Below are 17,309 nucleotides of genomic sequence, written 5' to 3'. Positions count from 1 at the left end.
CATGGAGACATGGATGGGCAAGTTTACTTTAAATAATAACAATGAATTAAATAGCGTTTTTAGTTTATCGTGCTCAGGTGCAGTGAAGTTTCACTTTAACTATCAATCAATGATCTATTGCTGTTAATAAATGTTGAATTTAGGAGATCTGCGATGGGCTTCTCTGCTGTACCTTTTCTGTATATTGCTCCAGCTACAGTTGCAAGAAAAAGTATGTGAACCCCTTGGGATTACGTGGAGTTTTGGAGCATCATGGTTTGGGGCTGCTTTGCTGCAATGGCTTCCTCCGTGGTGTCCTCCCATGTACTCCCATGCCTAGGGAGAGTAGCAACAGTGCTAAACTTTCTCCATTTGTAGACAGTCTGTCTTACCATGGACACATGAACATCAAGGCTTTTGGAGATACTTTTGTAACCCTTTCCAGCTTCATGCAAGTCAACAATTCTTGATCGTAGGTCTTCTGAGAGCTCTTTTCTGCGAGGCATGGTTCACATCAGACAGTGCTTCTTGAAACCAGTAAACCCAAAACAGGTGTGTGTTTTTTAAGGGCAGGACAGCTGTCAGCAACACATCCAATATCATCACACTGATTGGAGTCAAGGTTGGCTTACTCCTGGCTCCAATTAGCTCTGGGAGAAGTCATTAAGCTAGGGCCTCACATACTTTTTCCTCCCTGCACTGTGAATGTTTACATGTTATGTGCAATTAAACCATGGCAACATCTAATGTTTGTGTTGTATTATGTTCAGCAGACTGTGTTCTTCTATTGTTGTGACTTAGATGACGTTCAGAGCACATTTTATGCCCAATTCATGCAAAACTCAAACGTAATCCCAAGGGGTTCACATACTTTTTCTTGCAACTGTATAACCTAGGAAGCCCATAGCATAGCCCATAGCACTGAGGGTAACCACTGTCCTAATTCTGCAATGGTACCCTGAGACCACCATCCCCCTGTAATGATGTCATCCTCTTCCCTCTCCTGGGAGGACCTTGCTGGCAGCCATCGAATGGGAAAAATTCATGTCTGTCAGACATCATCATTAACCTGAAGAATGAACCCTCCGAGACATAAATAGAAGAGAAGACTGGGGCCGGCGCTGTCATGAGATCGTGGCTTTAGGAAATATAAAAAGGGTATTTGTGCTGTATCTTAAGTTTACCAATATCTGCAGTGAGTATGACCATTATTGCTGTGATACAGCGGAACTACACTGTATCTGAGCACCACAAACCAAAAAAAACTATTTAGTTTATTTTTAGCATTAAAAGAAAATTCACCCATCCATGTCTCCATGCTTTATATAGCTGAGAAATCACTTTGAACCCCCCCCCCCCCTTAGCATTTCTGGCCACGACCATCTTGAGTAAGGGCAGATGCTTCATGTGGCATTCTCTTCCTGGAATCCATCTTAGCTCATGCATGTAGGCGGGGTGTGGTTAGCTGTGAAAACTGCTCCTCTTCTCCTGAAGACTCCTGGGATGTATGAGATCATTTCCCTATGTCTGGAAACCAGGTAGTAACTGAATAATGTAAAAAAAAGTTTAAAACAAGTAAATATGATATACATTCCGATAGTGGTGCACCGAAATGCAAATTCTGGTGCCGAAAACGAAAATGAAAATTCAAAATGCACTTTGATTAAAAAAAACAATATATACCCCAATTTTTTTGTAAACTATGAAAGAGGATGTTACCGCGAGTAAATAGATACCCAACATGTCATGCTTTTAAATTGCGCACGCTCATGGAATGGTGTGAAACTGCGGTACTTAAAAATCTCCAAGGGGTGATGCTTTCAAAATGTCTACAGGTTAACAGTGTAAAGTTACAGAGGAGGTCTAGTGCGAGAATTATTGCTCTTGCTCTGACGTTCGTGGTGATACATCACGTGTGTGGTTTGAACACCATTTACATATGTGGGCATGGCCTATGTATGCGTTCACCACAACGTGTGAGCACGGGGGGACAAGGGCACTTTAAACTTTTTTTAATTATTATTTATTTATTTTATTTTTTTGCACTGTCCCTTTAAAAAAAATATTATCACTTTTATTCTTATCACAAAAAATGCATGCATCCCATGTGATAGAAATAATTAGTGACAGGTCCTCTTTATGGAGAGATATGGGGGTCAATAAGACTCCCTATCTATACTCTGCAATGTAAAGCATTGGATCAAAAAAAAAGCATTGATCTAGTGCTTTTAAAAAAAAAATGCCCGGAACCGGAACGTCGCTCTGGTCCTCCAAGGGCATAGAGGTGAGTGGAGGCCATCTTTCCTTCACTTATCGTTATGCCCAGCGCCGGGATTGGCAGCATTTCGGCCACAGAAATTTTGGTGCATCCTTACATTCCTATCTATTTATTATTGCTAGCAACATAGGGATTAAAGCAGAACTACATTGTATCTGAGCACCACAAACCAAAAGAGCTATTTAATTTATTATAAAATATTCAGAGCAAACTCCCCCATCTTTCCATATCTCCATGCCTTATTTTGCTGAGAAATCGCTTTGTAAAACACCCCGTAGCTTTTCTGGCCATGGCCATCTTGAGTAATGGCAGATGATTCATGTAGCATCCTATATTGACTGGTTGACCTCAGACACTGATTGATTACTATATTTGCATTCTATGGATCTTTTGGATTTTTTATCGCCTGTTCCCTAGGCACCTGATTGTTGGAGGTTTTGCTTCCACTTGTCTTTCCATGAAATGCACTCTTAGGCCTCATGCACATTGGGCATTTTAAAAACGCTGGTAGCATTAGCTGTATAAAGTCACATTAAAAACGCAAGTTTCTCCACATTTTTTAGCGTTTTTACATTAAAGTTTAGCTGCGTTAGTGTTTTTAAGCACAAAAAAAGTTTGGCTCATAAACGCCGGTTTGTCATGTTTTACCACATTTTGCTGCATTTACCAGCATTAGAGAATTTTTACAGCTAAAAAACTCCCCTTGAAATCCACTAGTTCTGTGGGGGTTTTTCCAGCCAGAAAATGCCCCTGCCAAAAAAACGCGCATTAACCATTTGCCCTCCAGAGTAGTTACCCCCCTTCCTAACCAGGCCATTTTTTGCAATACGGCACTGCATTACTTTAGCTGACAATTGCACGGTCATGCAACGCTGCACCCAAATTAAATTTATGTCCTTTTTTCCCACAAATAGAGCTTTCTTTCGGTGGTATTCGATCACCTGTGTGGTTTTCATTTTTTGTGCTATAAACAAAAAAATACCTACAATTTGAAAAAAAAAACAATATTTTTGATTTTTATGCTATAAAACATATCCAATAAAAAAATTTAAAAAATCTAATTTTGTCATAAATTTAGGCCAAAATGTATTCTGCTCCATGTCTTTGCTAAAAAAAATCCCAATATGTACAAATTAATTGGTTGACGGGAAAGTTATAGCATCTACAAATGGTGGTATATATACTGGAATCTTTGTTTATTTATTTTTATAGTAGTAATAGCAGCGATCAGCGAGACTGTTGGACTGCGGCAAGCATTCTGACACTCAGTGGGAACTAACTGCCACTGACATCCCAATGACACTAATACGGTGATCAGTGCTAATAAAAAGCACTGACGCTGTACTAATGGCACTGGGCAGGAAGGGGTTAACATCTGGGGCGATCAAAGGGTTAAGTGTGTGCTGTTTAACATAATGTGCTGTGTGTGTTTTACTAGGGGAACATGCTGTTACCAGAGGAATCTGCTGTGCAGAGAAATACACAGCAGCATGTTACTGCTGGCAGGAGAGAGACCTGTGTAGTTTACACACAGGTCTCTCCTCTGTCAGTGTTACTTGGCGATCGGCGGGTGCCGGTGGGGATCTCCAGCCAGGGCTCAGTGTTTGACATCTATTTCCACCAATGGCGGCGTGAGTAGTGCAATGTATACATACGTAATTTTGCGCAGCCCTGCCACCCTGTAGCAGTATTTCTGCTATACAGCAGCAGGGAAGTGGTTAAAGCCTATGTGTGTGTGTATGGACACATAGGATAACATGCTGGGGATATTACTGGCTGTAGAAAAAAACACCAGAAGCCAAAAACAGCAGCTGTAAAATTCCCAGCGTGCATGAGGCCTGCTATTGATAACCTAGAGTAACTTCAGTATTATTTGTAGGTTATAGTATATACTGGGCCTATTTGATTGTGGTGCAGACGATGTGACTTTATGACATTCATCGCTACTCACTATGATGTCTCTTTGCTGTTTTATTTTGTATGCAAATATTTTTCTCAATAAAAATATTGTGAGAGAAAAATAATCCATGTTGATTGAGAGAGTGAAGTTCCACTTTAAGGTGTCATGATTAATATACAGGATAAATAAGGGTTAATATTTGGCTCAGTAGAAGTAGATAGGAATGGGTTGATGATGGTATAACTTAGATTGCGGGGTGAGAACGCCCATACCGCTCCTAACGACGCTCCAATGATGAAATGCGTTGTGTGGGTTTTGGCAATTTGACATGATCCCGCACATGGTACCCACTCACACCAGGCAAGGAGAGTCGTTGGATCCAGTACACTACATTGATAAAGGCTGTCATACCTAGATGCTGGGATCATCATGGAATATGAGAGTTTTTATACATGGATTTTATTACCACTTCCTAGCTGGACAAGAGCAGTGCAGGAACGGGTGGCTGTTTATAAACGGTCTCCACGCTCACTGCCTGTGCGCGCTCCCTGGGAGTGTGCGGCACCGCAATCCGGCGCCCACTGTGTCCTCCAATCGCTGTATGGGACCTCTGTCTGAGGTCCCGATTCATGTGTGATCACTGATTGGCATCATTGCTTACTACGTGTGAAATCTGTGAATGATCACAGAGGTCACATGGTAATTTTGGGTTATAAACTAATTTGGATTATTTTTTTTTACTAAAAAGATAACTGAATACATTTTGGCCAAGATTTATGAAGACAGATTATTTATTTGCAAAATTTTATAAAAAAAAACACATTTTTTTTCAAAATGTTTGGACTTTTTCATTTACATAGCAAAAAATAAAAATCCCAGCGGTGAATAAATACCACCAAAATAAAGTTTTATCTGTCTCAAAAAAATGCTAAAAAATTAATATGGGTGTACAGTGTTGCATGATCGTGCAATTGTCATTCAAGGTGTGATAGCGCTGAAAGCTGAAAATTGGCCTGGACAGGAAGGGGGTGAAAGTGTCCGGACTTGAAGTGGTTAAACAAATGGTTTTACACTATGAAGATCTCTGTCCTCTCCTATCCTATACATGTAAGATGGGGTTCCTATGAATGGGAAAATCAGAACCTGGAGAGTATAAAATACTGCAGATGCCCTATTTACGAGAGTATGGGCTGGTAGTACCATGACCTGCATTTTACCGCACTGGATGAACGCAGGTCACCTTTAGCACACACAGAAAACAGTTGTTTTCTCAGTGTCTTGTTCATATTAAAAACTCACCCCAGAGGTGCAGTGCAGTGAGCTGTGATAAAATGTAGACATGCTCCATTTTTATCACAGTGCATAGGATGAGATGGCATTTGACTGTACAGCAGCACAGCGCACCCAGCTGCTGCACAGTGACATACATGAAGTGTCAGTATTGTGCAATTCAAATAAAGTTGGTACAAAAAAAGGGAACAGTGTGATGCACTCAAATGCACATCACACCATTCCCTATCGCCGTCTCACTGCAGCTGAAACAGACAGCTGCTGCACATTAAGTTACTACTGTGAACATGTGACTTAAAAAACACACTAAAAAGGCACTGAGCACATGTTTTTGGTGCGTTTTCCATTCATTTCAATGGCGAAGTGTGCTCTTTGGTACACTTTTTAATCGTTCCTGTCCGCCCATGGTACATTTACTACAAGCGAGTAGTACGTCATCCAGCCTGTTCTGGGTTAGCGGCATGCATGTGCACGCCCACTTCTAACCTGCGCTGTCACTGATTACATTGGGATTTTTTTCAGCAGGTCCTGGCCAATGATTTATGACTGAGACCTGCTGATTGGCTGTAGCCAATCACAGCAAAGAGCCCTGTGTGTTTACAAGCACACAGGGCTCTGTACACAGATCGGTGATCTGGCTGTTTCCTCTCCCTGAGAGGTCAGATCTGTGAGTAAAAGCACTTGTTAGGCACACAGCTAACCCTTTGATTGCTCCTTGATGTTAACTGCTTCCCAGCCAGTGTCTTTAGTACAGTGACAGTTTACAGTATAGTCACTGTTCATTGTATTATGCGGGCCATAGACTTGCGATAAAGTGGCCGAATTTTCATCCGTTAAAAAAATTGGCCGATATTCGGATCGTTTAGTGGGGAAATTTGACGGCCGTTTTTCGTGATTTTGAGACTTTTAAAAAATCGCCCCTGCTGGAAAATCGTCGGCCGATTTTGTCGTTCGGCCGATTTTTGCGGCAATAATGGACAATAATTTGCTGATTTAAAAAAAAATAGAATATGAAGAAAAAGAAGAAATATAATATCAAGAAGAAAGAATATGAATAAGAAGAAGAAAAAGAAATAGAATATGAAGAAAAAGAAGAAATAGAATATCAAGGAGAAAAGAAATAGAATATCAAGAAGAAAAAGAAATAGAATATCAAGACGAAGAAGAAATAGAATATGAATAAAAAGAAGAAATAGAATATGAAGCAGAAAAAGAAAAATAGAAAATCAGTCCGATATTATATTTGACCTTTAAAAGTATAGCAACATTATATCTATTTGTATCCAAATAGAAACGTCTGTATCTGAAATGGATACAAATAGATACAATGTTGCAACTTTTTCTTCTTTTACTTCCTCTTCTGCATATTCTATTTCTTCTATTTATTCATATTCTATTTCTTCTTCTGCATATTCTATTTCTTCTTCTTCATATTCTATTTCTTCTTCTGCATATTCTATTTCTACTTTTTATTCATATTCTATTTCTTTTCTTCATATTCTACTTCTTTTTATTCATATTCTATTTCTTCTTCTGCATATTCTATTTCTTCTTTTTATTTGTATTCTATTTCTTCTTCTTCATATTCTATTTCTTCTTCTGCATATATTCTATATAATTGCCGGCCGTAGACGGGAAGAAAATCGGCCGACCTTTTTTTACCAATAGTGGTAATGTTGGTTGATTTTTTGTTTTAAAAAAAAAAAAATGGCCGGTTTTCTCCCCGTCTATGGCCTGCTTAGGTGTCACTATTGATGTCAGTGTCAATTAGAAAGTTTATGTACCCCCCAGAGAGGGTCTGTTAGCACCAGATTGCCTGCCAAACTGTCACAGTCCCACTTATAAGTCGCTGATCACTGCCATTACCAGTATAGCGTCATGGCTGCATAAATACTAGTATATGTATACCATAGTTTGAAGACACTATAACTTTCACACAAACCAATTAATATACACTTATTGGGGTTTTCTTTTTACCAAAGACATGTAGCAGAATACATTTTGGCCTACATTTATGAAGAAATTAGATTTTTTTATTCTTTTATTGGATATGTTTTTACAACAGAAAATTTTGCTTATATAATAAAACATAAAAAACCACAGTGGTGATCAAATGGCGCCAAAAGAAAGCTCTATTTGCTTACAGTGTTGCAGAGTTGACCGATTAGTAGCACAGTTCTGAATAGCAAAAAAATGCTCTGGTCATGAAGAGGCTAAAACCTTCTGGAGGTCAAGGGAAACATGTTAAACATGCACCAAAAATGCACCATGCAGGACTTTTAAAAACGCACTGCACCTGCAGCCCATTGCTGTGAAGCATTCCATATTATTAGAAGGATATACTTTTGTGCACATTTGTGTTATGCTTTTTGGGCCGGTTCACACAAAGAATCACACAGGAACATGTTGTGTGTTCTTGTGCATTCATATGCGATCTGGGTCCAGTGTGATTTCCTTCCATTCAATTGGCTGACCTGAAATTGCGCCAGACCGCACCCAAAGTGACGCATGAACTACTTTAAAAAATGCAATGCAAGCGGATCGCATTGTACTACTGTACAATGCAGTCCGATGCAGGAAAATGCAATGCGTTTGTGACATGCGTTTGTGGTGTTGTAAAATGAACACTGACAGATTTGAAGCGTTTTTAAAGTGCTACAGGAAACATGGGTGGAACGTGGCTTTCCTTCACCGCGTTCTGGTGTGAACTGATCTTTTAAACACCAAAAGTGCATCAGTAACTGTTCAGTGGAAAAGGGCCTTACTTTTCTCTATGACTTCTTTTCACATAAGCAAGGAGAAAATGATACAATTTGTTTTTTCCTCAAATATTGACACAGATGGATGCAATGTTGCACTGATCACTCTGTAGGATGATGTTTGTACACAGGGATTGTTCATGTCCATGCAGAACACTGCAATGTATTTAATTGTTATCAATCCCTATATATATATATATACAGTTGCAAGAAAAAGTATGTGAACCCCTTGGGATTACGTGGAGTTTTGCATGAATTGGGCATAAAATGTGCTCTGAACATCATCTAGGTCACAACAATAGAAGAACACAGTCTGCTGAACATAATACTACACAAACATTAGATGTTGCCATGGTTTAATTGCACATAACATGTAAACATTCACAGTGCAGGGAGGAAAAAGTATGTGAACCTTTGGACTTAATAACTGGTTGACCCTCCTTTGGCAGCAATAACCTCAACCAAACGTTTCCTGTAGTTGCAGATCAGACCTGCACAACGATCTGGAGTAATTTTGGACCACTCCTCTTCACAAAACTGTTTCAGTGTAGCAATATTCTTGGGATGTTTGGTGTGAATCGCTCTCTTAAGGTCATGCCACAGCATTTCAATCGGGATGAGGTCAGGACTCTGACTGGGCCACTCCAGAAGGCGTATTCTGTGTTGTTGCAGCCATTGTTTTGTTGAATTACTTGTATGCTTTGGGTCATTGTCCTGTTGCATCACCCATCCTCTGCGGAGCTTCAGTTGGCGGACAGATGGTCGTACGTTTTCCTGCAAAATGTCTTGATAAACTCTGGAATTCATTTTCCCATCAATGACAACAATCCGTCTAGGCCCTGAGGCAGCAAAGCAGCCCCAAACCATGATGCTCCCTCCGCCATGTTTTACAGTGGGGATGGGGTTTTGATGTTGGTGTGCTGTGCCTTTTTTTCTCCACACATAGTGTTGTGTGTTCTTCCCAAACAACTCAATCTTGGTTTCATCTGTCCACAGTATATTTTGCCAGTAGTGCTGTGGAACATCCAGGTGCTGTTTTGCAAACTTCAAACGTGCTGCAATATTCTTTTTGGACAGCAATGGCTTCCTCCGTGGTGTCCTCCTATGTACTCCATTCTTGTTTAATGTTTTCCTTATTGTAGATGTGGCAACAAAAATGTTAGCATGTGCCAGAGATTTCTGTAGATCTTTAACTGACACTCTGGGATTCTTCTTTACCTCATGCAGCATTCTGCGCTGTGCTCTTGCAGTCATTTTTACAGGACGACCATGCCTAGGGAGAGTAGCAACAGTGCTAAACTTTCTCCATTTGTAGACAGTCTGTCTTACCGTGGACACGTGAACATCAAGGCTTTTGGAGATACTTTTGTAACCCTTTCCAGCTTCATGCAAGTTAACAATTCTTGATCGTAGGTCTTCTGAGAGCTCTTTTCTGCGAGGCATGGTTCACATCAGACAGTGCTTCTTGAAACCAGTAAACCCAAAACAGGTGTGTGTTTTTTAAGGGCAGGACAGCTGTCAGCAACACATCCAATATCATCACACTGATTGGAGCCAGGAGTGAGCCAACCTTGACTCCAATTAGCTCTGGGAGAAGTCATTAAGCTAGGGCCTCACATACTTTTTCCTCCCTGCACTGTGAATGTTTACATGTTATGTGCAATTAAACCATGGCAACATCTAATGTTTGTGTAGTATTATTTTCAGCAGACTGTGTTCTTCTATTGTTGTGACTTAGATGACGTTCAGAGCACATTTTATGCCCAATTCATGCAAAACTCCACGTAATCCCAAGGGGTTCACATACTTTTTCTTGCAACTGTATATATATATACAGAGATCAAAATGTTATAATATAGAGACTAGGATCATATACTATGGAGATCAGGATGATATAATATAGAATCAGGATGTCATACTATAGAGATCAGGATGTTATACTATAGAGATCAGGATGTTATAATATAGAAATCAGGATGACATACTATGGAGATCAGGATGTTATAATATAGAAATCAGGATGACATACTATGGAGATCAGGATGTTATAATATAGAAATCAGGATGACATACTATGGAGATCAGAATGTTATTATATAGAGATCAGGATGTTATACTATGGAGATCAGGATGTTATAGTATAGAGACTAGGATGTTATACTATAGAGATCAGGATGATATACTATAGAGATCAGGATGATATACTATAGAGATCAGGATGATATACTATAGAGATCAGGAGGATATACTATGGAGATCAGGATGATATACTATGGAGATCAGGAGGATATACTATGGAGGTCAGGATGTTATACTATAGAGGTCAGGATGTTATACTATAGAGGTCAGGATGATATACTATAGAGATCAGGATGATATACTATAGAGATCAGAAGGATATACTATAGAGGTCAGGATGATATACTATAGAGATCAGAAGGATATACTATGGAAATCAGGATGATATACTATGGAGGTCAGGAGGATATACTATGGAGGTCAGGATGTTATACTATAGAGGTCAGGATGATATACTATGGAGATCAGGAGGATATACTATGGAGATCAGGAGGATATACTATGGGGGTCAGGAGGATATACTATGGGGGTCAGGAGGATATACTATAGGGGTCAGGATGATATACTATGGAGATCAGGAGGATATACTATGGAGATCAGGATGATATACTATGGAGATCAGGAGGATATACTATGGAGGTCAGGATGTTATACTATAGAGGTCAGGATGTTATACTATAGAGGTCAGGATGTTATACTATAGAGGTCAGGATGATATACTATAGAGATCAGGATGATATACTATAGAGATCAGAAGGATATACTATAGAGGTCAGGATGATATACTATAGAGATCAGAAGGATATACTATGGAAATCAGGATGATATACTATGGAGATCAGGAGGATATACTATGGAGGTCAGGATGTTATACTATAGAGGTCAGGATGATATACTATGGAGATCAGGAGGATATACTATGGAGATCAGGAGGATATACTATGGAGATCAGGAGGATATACTATGGGGGTCAAGAGGATATACTATAGAGGTCAGGATGATATACTATGGAGATCAGGAGGATATACTATGGAGGTCAGGAGGATATACTATGGAGGTCAGGATGTTATACTATAGAGGTCAGGAGGATATACAGTGGGGCAAAAAAGTATTTAGTCAGCCACCAATTGTGCAAGTTCTCCCACTTAAAAAGATGAGAGAGGCCTGTAATTGGCATCATAGGTAGACCTCAACTATGAGAGACAAAATGAGAAAAAAAATCCAGACAATCACATTGGCTGATTTGGAAAGAATTTATTTGCAAATTATGGTGGAAAATAAGTATTTGGTCACCTACAAACAAGCAAGATTTCTGGCTCTCACAGACCTGTACCTTCTACTTTAAGAGGCTCCTCTGTCCTGCACTCATTACCTGTATCAATGGCACCTGTTTGAACTTGTTATCAGTATAAAAGACACCTGTCCACAACCTCAAACAGTCACACTCCAAACTCCACTATGGTGAAGACCAAAGAGCTGTTGAAGGACACCAGAAACAAAATTGTAGACCTGCACCAGGCTGGGAAGACTGAATCTGCAATAGGCAAGCAGCTTGGTGTGAACAAATCAACTGTGGGAGCAATAATTAGAAAATGGAAGACATACAAGACCACTGATAATCTCCCTCGATCTGGGGCTCCACGCAAGATCTCACCCCGTGGAGTCAAAATGATCACAAGAACGGTGATCAAAAATCCCAGGACCACACAGGGGGACCTAGTGAATGACCTGCAGAGAGCTGGGACCAACGTAACAAAGGCTACCATCAGTAACACACTACGCTGCCAGGGAATCAGATCTTGCAGTGCCAGACGTGTCCCCCTGCTTAAGCCAGTAAATGTCCGGGCCCGTCTGAAGTTTGCTAGAGAGCATTTGGATGATCCGGAAGAGGATTGGGAGAATGTCATATGGTCAGATGAAACCAAAATAGAACTGTTTGGTAGAAACACAACTCGTCGTGTTTGGAGGAGAGAGAATTCTGAGTTGCATCCAAAGAACACCATACCTACTGTGAAGCATGGGGGTGGCAACATCATGCTTTGGGGCTGTTTCTCCGCAAAGGGACCAGGACGACTGATCCATGTACAGGACAGAATGAATGGGGCCATGTATCGTGAGATTTTGAGTTCAAACCTCCTTCCATCAGCAAGGGCATTGAAGATGAAACGTGGCTGGGTCTTCCAACATGACAATGATCCCAAACATACCGCCCGGGCAATGAAGGAGTGGCTTCATAAGAAGCATTTCAAGTTCCGGGAGTGGCCTAGCTAGTCTCCAGATCTCAACCCCATAGAAAACCTTTGGAGGGAGTTGAAAGTCTGTGTTGCCCAGTGACAGCCCCAAAACATCACTGCTCTAGAGGAGATCTGCATGGAGGAATGGGCCAACATACCAGCAACAGTGTGTGCCAACCTTGTGAAGACTTACAGGAAACGTTTGCCCTCTGTCATTGCCAACAAAGGATATATAACAAAGTATTGAGATGAACTTTTGATATTGACCAAATACTTATTTTCCACCACAATTTGCAAATAAATTCTTTCCAAATCAGCCAATGTGATTGTCTGGATTTTTTTTCTCATTTTGTCTCTCATAGTTGAGGTCTACCTATGATGCCAATTACAGGCCTCTCTCATCTTTTTAAGTGGGAGAACTTGCACAATTGGTGGCTGACTAAATACTTTTTTGCCCCACTGTACTATGGAGATCAAGAGGATATGCTATGGAGATCAGGAGGATATACTATGGAGATCAAGAGGATATACTATGGAGATCAGGAGGATATACTATGGAGATCGGAAGGATATACTAGGGAGATCAGAAGGATATACTATGGAGATCAGGATGTTATACTATGGAGATCAGAAGGATATACTATGGAGATCAGAAGGATATACTATGGAGATCAGGATGTTATACTATAGAGATCAGGAGGATATACTATGGAGATCAGGAGGATATACTATGGAGATCAGGAGGATATACTATGGAGATCAGGAGGATATACTATGGAGATCGGAAGGATATACTAGGGAGATCAGAAGGATATACTATGGAGATCAGGATGTTATACTATGGAGATCAGAAGGATATACTATGGAGATCAGAAGGATATACTATGGAGATCAGAAGGATATACTATGGAGATCAGGATGTTATACTATAGAGATCAGGAGGATATACTATGGAGATCAGGAGGATATACTATAGAGATCAGGAGGATATACTATAGAGATCAGGAGGATATACAATAGAGATCAGGAGGATATACTATGGAGATCAGGAGGATATACAATAGAGATCAGGAGGATATACTATAGAGATCAGGAGGATATACTATAGAGATCAGGAGGATATACTATAGAGATCAGGAGGATATACTATAGAGATCAGGAGGATATACTATAGAGATCAGGATGATCTGAACACACAGCAGAGCTCAGTGTATGGATTGTGTCCTTCCTGTCATTATCACACCTGATGTCTCCATCCCAGACACTGTCATTGCTTCCATCACTTACAGAGGATGATGATTCCTCCCTCCCCCCCCCCCGTGGATCACCGCCTGCTGACAGCTGGGTGACCCCGGGCTCTCCTGTTATTCATCATACAGATGGGGGTCACCCGGCCCAGTGGAGGGGTCACACACCACTACCGGGACACTTACCGCTTCCTTGGCAGCACTGACTGGCACCAGGATCCCCCTCTGAGGCCAGGCGCCCTCCCGCAATATGTCGCGATAGTGTCGCTCTCCCCAGTGCTGAACCCGCTTGTCCCGATAGGCGCCATAACACGCCAGAGCCAAGCCTGCCCCGGCCGCCCCGGACACCATCAGTACGGCGGGGGAGCCCCGGGGGGAGAGCAGAGCCCGGAGGAGGCTGCGGAGAGCCGACATGACCGGGGAGATGGAGGACCGAGGAGTGGGAGGGAGGAGGAAAGATCGCGAGAAGAAAACAAGAGACCCTGTCACTGCCGGATCACAGACAATCCGTCCTCTGTGTGTGTCCGGGCACCGACTGTCACACCGTGTCATCCTGCCACTGGGATTCTCATCACTGACCTGTCCTCTGCACTGTCATTGGACCCCTGGGATCACCGACACTGACTGTCATGTCATCGGACCTCTGAGGTCACCGACACTGACTGTCCTGTCAATGGACCCCTGAGATCACCGACTGTCCTGTCAATGGACCCCTGAGATCACCGACACTGACTGTCCTGTCAATGGACCCCTGAGATCACCGACTGTCCTGTCAATGGACCCCTGAGATCACCGACACTGACTGTCCTGCTATTGGACCTCTGAGATCACCGACACTGACTGTCCTGACATCGGACCTCTGGGATCACCGACACTGACTGTCCCGACATCGGACCTCTGAGATCACCGACACTGACTGTCCTGACATTTGACCTCCGAGATCACCGACACTGACTGTCCTGACATTTGACCTCCGAGATCACCGACACTGACTGTCCTGACATTTGACCTCTGAGGTCATCGACACTGACTGAGCTGCCATTGGACCTCTGAAATCACCGACACTGACTGTCCTGTCAATGGACCCCTGAGATCACCTACACTGACAGTCCTGTCCAGGGGCGGACTGACAGCTCATGGGGCCCCTGGGCAATAGGGGATCATGGGGCCCCTGTGTCCTTTCCCACACTCAAACCACACCCAAACAAACCTATGAAAGGTACCAGGGACATCTCATGGGACCCTTTACTGACCCCGGGCCCTCGGGCAGTGCCAGAGTTCCCCAATGGTCAGTCCGCCTCTGGCACTCCTGTCATCGGACCTCTGGGATTACTGACACTGACTGTCCTGACATCGGACCTCTGGGATCACCGACACTGACTGTCCTTTCATTGGACCTCTGGGATCACGGACACTGACTGTTCTGCCATGGGACCTCTGGGATCACCGACACTGACCTGCCATTTTACCTCTGAGATCACAGACACTGACTGACCTGCCATTGGACCTCTGAGATCACAGACACTGACTGTCCTGTAATTTTACTTCTGGGATCACCGACACTGACTGGCCTGCTATTGGACCTCTGAGATCACCGACACTGACTGGCCTGCTATTGGACCACTGAGATCACCGACACTGACTATCCTGACATTTGACCTCTGAGATCACCGACACTGACTATCCTGACATTTGACCTCTGAGATCACCGACACTGACTATCCTGACATTTGACCTCTGAGATCACTGATACTGACCTTTCATTTTACCTCTGGGATCACAAACACTGACTGACCTGCCATTGGACATCTGAGATCACTGACACTGACTGTCCTGTCATCAGACCTCTGAGATCACCGACACTGACTGTCCTGCCATTGGACCTCTGGGATCACCGACACTGACTGTCCTGGCATTGGACCTCTGGGATCACCGACACTGACTGATCTGCCATTGGACCTCTGAGAACATCGACACTGACTGACCTGCCCATGGACCTCTGAGATCACAGACATTGACTGTCCTGTCATTTTACCTCTGAGGTCACTGACACTGACTGTCCTGCCTTCGGACCTCTGGGATCACCAACACTGACTGTCCTGCCATTGGATCTCTGGGATCACCAACACTGACTGTCCAGTCATTTTACCTCTGAGGTCACCGACACTGACTGTCCCGCCATCGGACCTCTGAGATCACCGACACTGACTGTCCTGCTATTGGACCTCTGGGATCACCGAAACTGACTGTCCTGCTATTGGACCTCTGGGATCACCGACACTTGGGTGCTTGGGTTGATGTATGGACCTATAGGCAGAACTTTTCTTTTCATGTTATACAGTAGAGGAGGATTATAACCTTTAACCCCTTCAGTACCAGGCACTTTCACCCCCTTCATGCCCAGGCTAATTTTCACCTTTCAGCGCTGTCACACTTTGACAGTTGCGCAGTCATGCAACATTGTATCCATATTACATTTTTATATATTTTTTTCCAAACAAATAGAGATTTCTGTTGGTGGTATTTATTCTCTACTGGGTTTTTTTCTTATTTTCTGCTGAATAAACAAAAAAAAATGATTTTTTTTTAATTTCTGTCACAAAATTTTGCAAATAAATAATTGTTTTTCATAAATTTAGGCCAAATGTATTCTGCTACATTTCTTTGGTGAAGACAGCTCAAATAAGTGTTTATTTTTTAGACTGTAGAAAAGTTAGAGTCCACAAACTATGGTATATATCTAAAAATTTAAATCAGTTGTGATGTTCTGAAGGTCTATCTCATTTCTTGTCCTTTTTTGGAAAGTAGACAGTCCAAGGTATTTAGTAGGAGGCATGGAAAGTTTTTTTTATGTAATTTTTTGTAATTGTTTTTGGAACATGAAGAAATAAAACAATTCACAACTAGTTTTTTTATATACTGTTACCAGTGAAGTACAGCATTATCATATAATTGGTGTGGCAGTGATCAGGGACACTGACTGGTGACAGTATGAACAAAAAATATTAATTTTTTTACATAAAAAAAAATTTTTTTTTCTATTTTATTTTTTTTTTCATATTTTTTTTTTAACTCACTGTGACCAGAGCAATACAGTATTAGCATAGGGAACACTATGGGGAACACTGGGGAAGTGATCAGGATTTGTTTTACACATTATGATTGCTTAAAGCAGTGAATTTCACTGTTATAAGCAAGCATTTTTACTAAATAAAATAAAATATTTCAGCATGTATTTTTTTGATTTGCTGTGATTGGCTCTGTCTGTACCATGTGATCACTGTGACCAATCACAACTAGCAACACAATTGTACACAATTGCTATCAGAAAGTGCACCAAACCAGCAGGATATAATAGAAGTCTATAGCTAAGCGCAGCAAACCCGCAGGAAAGCTGCAGATGCACTGCACCCACGGTGTGGGGAAACCGCAGCACATCAGTGTGAAAGCAGCCCTATACTATTATGCCCAGTGTATTGCTTCACACTGATATGAAGATCTCTTCTTTCCTGCTACTGGCACCAATCTGGAGATTTCGGAGAG

At 41.8% G+C, this 17,309-nt stretch overlaps 1 protein-coding gene across 4 annotated transcripts in view; it reads right to left on the bottom strand.

Moving 5' to 3' along the window:
- The window catches only part of MICU3 (mitochondrial calcium uptake 3), a 213,143-nt gene extending 198,818 nt beyond the window's left edge, over positions 1 to 14,325 (bottom strand). For 2 of the 4 annotated variants that reach the window (XM_089669304.1, XM_089669305.1), the window contains exon 1: positions 13,953 to 14,325. In XM_089669304.1, the coding sequence (XP_089525430.1) occupies positions 13,953 to 14,318 (366 nt within the window). In that variant the 5' untranslated portion in view covers positions 14,319 to 14,325. The remainder of the gene's footprint in view (positions 1 to 13,952) is intronic. The other 2 variants (XM_089669306.1, XM_089669307.1) reach the window with 1 other exon arrangement.
- Between the last annotated feature and the right edge of the window lie 2,984 nt (positions 14,326 to 17,309).

The sequence above is a fragment of the Staurois parvus genome, unplaced genomic scaffold, assembly GCF_062004578.1.
Source record: "Staurois parvus isolate SC_StPar_1 unplaced genomic scaffold, SC_StPar_1.0 ptg000071l, whole genome shotgun sequence".
Taxonomy (NCBI): domain Eukaryota; kingdom Metazoa; phylum Chordata; class Amphibia; order Anura; family Ranidae; genus Staurois; species Staurois parvus.
Note: the sequence above shows the minus strand (reverse complement) of the source record. Positions and strands in the feature narration are given on the sequence as shown.